The sequence below is a fragment of the Phoenix dactylifera genome, chromosome 1 (assembly GCF_051530095.1).
Source record: "Phoenix dactylifera cultivar Ajwa chromosome 1, Ajwa_hap1_PhDact_Kaust_v1.1, whole genome shotgun sequence".
NCBI lineage: Eukaryota > Viridiplantae > Streptophyta > Magnoliopsida > Arecales > Arecaceae > Phoenix > Phoenix dactylifera.
Genome location: NC_143190.1, coordinates 53176126 through 53182500, shown reverse-complemented (window position 1 = coordinate 53182500; position 6375 = coordinate 53176126). Strand labels below are relative to the sequence as shown.

The window sequence follows — 6375 nt, the reverse complement described above, 5'->3', positions numbered from 1 at the left end:
TTTTTTTGGTGAGGTCTTAGGTCATTACAAATGATACTAGAGCCAACTCAGCCCATGACCAATGTGGAATGGCAGAAAATACAGCACAAGCCCTTTTCTAGTAGGCCACGACCTAATAGTGATGCTTTTCCTTATGATTAGATTGTTTGTGATTGGATCCTTCCCCAAGCGAAGAAACCATGGCTTAAACTGAGGGAGTGCATTAGGGCCAGTTCTAATGTATGTTTAGTCCCACAACGATCGTGTGCTAGAGAGATCTTAAATATTTAGGCAGGGCCAAGGATCCTACATTACAACTTATGGCAAATCTTTTTGGGTGAAGTTCTAGGTTGTTACAAATAGCATTAAAGTCGAGCCGACCCATGACCCATATAGACTAAAGGACAATACAACATGAGTGGATTCGGGAGTGGCCACAAGTTGGTTATGGTGTTTGTGATTGGATCTTTAATTGGCTAGGATGCCGGGCATAAATGAGGAAAATGTGTGGGGACCCATACAGGTGTGTGTTCAATCCCACAATGGTTGACCATAGGGAAGATCTTGAGTACTTTAAATAGGGCCAAGAATTGCAGATTACAATTTTGGCTAGTTTTTTTGGGTGAAGTCTCAGGTCATATAAATAGTATGAGAGCTAACACAAATAGTATCAAAGCCGATCCAGCTCACAATCTATGTAGACTAAGGGACACTAAAGCACGAGCCTTTTTAGGGTTAACCATGAGCCAATCGTGGTATTTTTATTTTTGATTTAATCTTTGCTTAGCGAGGATGTCATAGCTTAACTAGGGAGTGCATGTGAGGATTTGTGCGGAAGTGTGTTAGTCCCTCATCAGTTGTCTGTTGGAGAGATCTTGAATACTTAAAATAGAGCCAAGGATCCCAAATATTTGTTTTTGGCTAGTCTTTTAAATGAGATTCTGGGTCGCTACAAGCGGTAATTAAAGCCAACCTAGTTCATGGCCCATGTGGACAAGCGGACACTACAACATGGGCCTTTTTGTGGCTGATCATTAGCCAATTGTATGTTGCTATTTGTGATTAGACCCTTTCCTAGAAAGCATGTTAGGACTTAAACAAGGAGAGTGTGTGAGGACCCGTGTGAGCATTCATTTAGTCTCACATGGGTTTTGTTTTAGGGAGATCTTAGGTACTTAAACAAAGCTAGGGAACCCAAACTAGCTCTCCCTTTTGGGAGAGGTCTGGATCATTACACAAATCACCTTTTTAACACGCTCATAGGATTTCTCAAGATTGAACTTTGAAAAATCCCTTCAAACTTTCCTTATAGACATCCAAGAACCTTTATTTTCTCTTGTAGATTGCTGTAAGGCATCTCTTCTTTTAGACCTTTCAATAACTGGATCATCAACTGAAGCTTCAGTATAATCTTCTTGTCCTTTGTTCTGTATTCAGTTTTTGTTTACTCTTGTGATTTGTGAATGTGTTGATCCATGTTGCAAGCCATCCTCCACAAGTCTCTTAAGTATTCCATATTATGTCTTTGCACTGTTGTTGCTTATCTTAGTGGTAACAAATTTGTATATTGCAATCTTGCTCTCAGGCACAACTCTATATGAATAAATAATCTGATCTAATGTCAGATATGGAATAAATAAGAGGGCTCGAATCTTGAAAATTGATGTGATTTGGATTTTAAAGCTTCAAATTGCTGAAGTTAATTTTGTTTTTAGTTTATTAAATTTCAGTTGACCATATGTTATGTGGGGTATAGCACTGACCAATCAGCGCTTCCGTCTCAAGTGTTCTCCAATACATGAATTGACTCTTGTGGAAGGATGTCAGAAAAACATTCTTCTAGTTCTATAGAATATCTCCAATGAACCCCCTTCTTTATCTCACTCATGTGCTACCTTCTTTTTGAGTGGTTTGCTGAAACACTATGCTTTTCCCCCCTCTGTTCTTAGACTCAAACTTCACATATCTTTACCAATTCTAGAAAGAAAAAGTAGTATCTATCTGGTGAAACATATAATGCAAACTCTACCATTGGCAGTCTAAGCATGGATGAGCAAGGTGGAGAGTTGTAAGTTTGACAGCCAATTGTAAAAACATGTCAAACTTTTAATCTATTAAGCCAAATACCAAATAGTCGGGATAAAGCTTGATGTTCAACGGTGTGGTTATGGTTACTTGATTGCAAGCTCAAAATTCTAAATTCATGCATCACATGGTGCTTTGTGTTAGTGGATTAATATTGTAGAGGTGCTACTACTTACTATTCTTTCATCATTATTTTTTTTTTCAACTATCTACGAGGCAGTGCATGTTGACTTATTTCTGGCAGTGTAACTTGTCGCAGCATTGCCTTTAACATGTTTGAAGGATCCCCCAAGAAAGGGAGAGAAGCTCACACTATCCCCGGGTGGTACATTGGCTGCCATAACAGATTCTCTTGGTCGTATTCTGCTACTTGATACCAAGGCACTTGTTGTTGTGCGACTGTGGAAGGTTCTCCCTCAGCATCAGTTTAACATTTAACATCTTTTTTTAATTATAATGATGTTACATTAGATTTTTTTTCTTTAGGGGTATCGTGATGCATGCTGTCTGTTCATGGAGATGCTAGTAAGCAGAGATAAAGCATCAAGTTCCACTTACCATGAACATACAAAAAATGACTATTGCTTGTGTCTAGCAATTCATGCACCTCGCAAAGGGATAATTGAGGTACAAATGAGATCCTCCCATCATGTTTTCATGTTTTCATGATGGAATAATTCATGCACCTTGTTTTCATGTCTCCTATCATTGATCAGTTGTCTATTCTTCTATATTAATGAATGGACAAGAATATATCTCCACATTACTATTTTATGATTACCAAGTAAGGAAACAATGAAATAAATTGTGTCCTATTTCAAATAACAAAAAATTTCTCATGGTTTCATAAACAAAATACTCTTTTGTTTCGGTTTAATGATGTAAAAACTGGATGAGCTGTATGGCTTTTGAGTGATTCAATGAACTCTAAAAATCAAATTTGTAAAGGTTCACAGACATTCTGCAAGTGTTACATTCTCTTTTGTCGTATGCAATAGGTTGACCAAGCCATATTGTCTAACTTGGAATGATATCTCGAACTTTATCAAGATGATACAATGTATTTACTGGCCATTAAACTTCTAATGATGATAGCTAGCAAGTCTAATGCCTTTGTTTATGAATCCTGCACTTACGGTACCTTGAATTCATGTAAGTGTCATTTGGCATAGCATGCATATTCAGCTAAGCTCCATCTAAGCTCCATTTGCTGTGACCATTTGCTGTGACAACAAATTCATGGTCCCTCCCATTGCTCATCTTATACGAGCTATCTTTAGAATTTTTGGGACATTATTTGGACCTACTTGGTTTTTCTGTAGTTCACCCCATATCAAGCATAATCAAATCTTCCTATATTGTAACTGTTATCTAGTTATGCTCTTAGTTTCTACACAAATTTGACTTGGCATCATAATTACTACCATGCTCATCTAACTTGATGAAAATCTACCTGTTTCATTTATGCCTACTGCATTTAGCATACTTCATATTTTCTTTCTCACATAAGTGTACAAATCCTCATATTAAGCTTCATTCCTTTTTGCTTAAACTTTTCGTTAGTCAGGAGAGACTATGAAGGTTGTTTCCATTGCTGCATGAATTTAAACTACCAAATCAAAGGATCAATCTCCCTTCACTCTAATTGCCCTTCCAGGTTTTGCTTTCTTTGGCCATCATACGTACTGTTGTCACTTGCCTATATGATAATATACTGTAGCAAACATCCAGGCGACAATATAGTGTTAAACTGACTTCATAAGTATGGAATAGAATTTATGATCATCATTACGTTGGGATGTCTCTCTGTTCAATAAATCGTAATTAGTTTAGTGTTGTTGTAGAGGATTGCCCATGCTTTCGATTCCACTCAAAATGAATTTCATTCGATGTCCGTTGCTTGATAGTCATGATGGCCTTGCATCACTTGGGTGCTTTGTTGTTTGTTCCTTACTCTCTTTTTATGCCCCCTTGTTGTGTGTGTGTGTGTGTGTTTTGAGAAAATTGGTGCCAGAGCACCACCAATTTTATGAAGATAATGAAATTGATACAAAAGAAGGAAGCAATGAGAGGAGAAAGATGGGAGGGAAGAGAGAGGGAGAAAAGGGAGAGAAAAGAAAAGAAAAAGGAAAGGTCTAGTGAGCCTAAGAAGAAAGAACAGCTGCCATTATACTCACTCATATTGCATGTAGCAATAAGACAAATTCTCATTAAACTCTGTTGACATCTGATGACCAATGTCAGTCCAAAGATACACCGTTTGCAATCTTCCTGTTCTTCTGTTTTTTTTAGAGCCCTCCCGTGGAATGTGATCACTTACAGGTACCTTTTACTTTTCAATTTTTGCTGAAGCCCCATGTCCATCAATATTTCATTAAATTTAATTTCATACCCAACATTTTGAGTTGATCATATGCCCATTAATTATGATTATCTATCATTTCAATTTTATTTTAGCCCACTGATATGGTGTTGTCCAAGAACAACCATCAATATGCATATGTATGATTAACTAAGTGGAGAGTAAGGTATAGGGGTGTACTTGTGGATGCAGATGATTAGGGTGGATGATTTCTCCCTCTATCAATCTTCCTCAGTATGAACCCTTGCATTAGCTCTCTACCATGGGAGCTTGCTCCTACATGAATTATAAGCTTCATGCTGTGTACTCACCAGAGGAAGCATGGATGCTTATTGCTTATCTGAATTACAACAGTGAGGGCTGCTGGCCGGTCATATAAGGAGACTGACTGTTAAATGAAGTTCTGCAGGAGTTATTTGAACTAATCACATAAATTTTGAGAAATAAAGATGCTTATGCTATGAAATTAATTCCACCCTTGCAGGTAGAATGAATACTTTATTATCTTATGCACCTTGAATTTATGTAATAGTGTGGAACACCATTAATATACTTTACAAGCATGCTCCGTCAGTCTCTTTTGTCATCATTGAAAAACAAGAGATGCAGAAACATCTCAAAATGAACAATTTTTTCCTTAAATATGGAGTGAGGCCTGACCAACATTGTAAACGGTGTATAATATGTATTAATTTGGGAGATGGTGGGGTTGGCTGTTTTTCCTGCATGACCATCTGCAAGTACCAAGCCACTGCAGTTCAGATGACATCTAATACATTGGAAGATAAATATCTTTTGACCTTATGTCTGGATCGGTTATCTGTTCTTCTTACTGAATTGGATATGCTGTGCTTGGCAGATCTGGAAGATGCGAACTGGGCCACGTGTCCTTGCAATCCAGTGTCCAAAAGGAAGTAAAATTTTGCAGCCATCAACTAGGTTTGAATCATCAACCTCATCATACATCCCTCTGGAAGTTTTCCTATTGAATGGAGATTCTGGACAGTTATCTGTTTTGCATGGATCGATTGGTTGAAAATAATTGTATACTATCATTTAACCAGGTTGGTTTTTCCAGTTATGATGTTTATAGCTGATGATTGTATATCTCATTTACAATTATCTGATCTTATTCAAATTGTCAATTAAATGTCAATCGCATTGCAAAAGCTTTGCTCATAAAGGGGGGGTTCTGCTGTGGTCATCCATAGTCTCATTCCATGTATGGGTATTGTTGTGGTTCAAATTCGGCCCGAGAGTGACCACGCCGGAGTAGTCGGGAGGAGTCGCCGGATGGGACGGAGAAGGGAGTCGCTTCCTGCGCGCCGGCAGACCTGCACAAAGCCTCACCGGTAGGGTTCCGGTGAGGGCCCTTTGATGATAAAGTTAGAGTAGATTTTTTTTAGATGGTCCAACCAAAAAGTCCTTAGGTGTTACCTGATGGGGCTATTATTATCCCTGCGGAGGTGCCCAGGTGGCGTGCGCAGCCAGAACTTGCTTGAGGCATACGGTGTAGGCCGTCCTTGTGAAATGCATGGCGTCGACAGAGGTGGTAGGATATGGTCCCTGGTTGACATGTCGTGGAGTGGGCAGCAAGCAAAGCATGGCGCGGTAAGGTTGTAATGTACGGCCATATATGTGGACATAGGAGCTTGCGTAGATGCGCACGTGGATGTGGCTGTAGGCGAGGTCGGGTTCGCTTGGAGGCCGCAACCTTTACTTGGTGAAGTCAGCTTGATGAGCATTGAGGTCAGGCCGACTTGAGGGGCCGCAACATATATTTGGTGAGGTCGGCTCGGCGGACACTAAGGTCGGCCCAGTCTCCTCGGCTCTGAAGTCAGCTCGGTAGGGAGCTTTGAGCTCGGGTCGGGGCATCATTATGGATACCTGCGGTCGATGGGGTCTCCTCGGCTCTCGCTCAATTCTGCAGGGTGCTCCAATCCCGGCTC

At 39.6% G+C, this 6375-nt stretch overlaps 1 protein-coding gene across 1 annotated transcript in view; it reads left to right on the top strand.

Moving 5' to 3' along the window:
- The window catches only part of LOC103706888 (uncharacterized), an 8682-nt gene extending 3087 nt beyond the window's left edge, over nt 1-5595 (top strand). The window contains exons 6-8 of the mRNA XM_008791155.5: nt 2324-2472; nt 2551-2691; nt 5286-5595. Coding sequence (XP_008789377.4) covers nt 2324-2472; nt 2551-2691; nt 5286-5462 — 467 coding nt within the window. The 3' untranslated portion in view covers nt 5463-5595. The remainder of the gene's footprint in view (nt 1-2323; nt 2473-2550; nt 2692-5285) is intronic.
- Nucleotides 5596-6375: the final 780 nt, after the last annotated feature.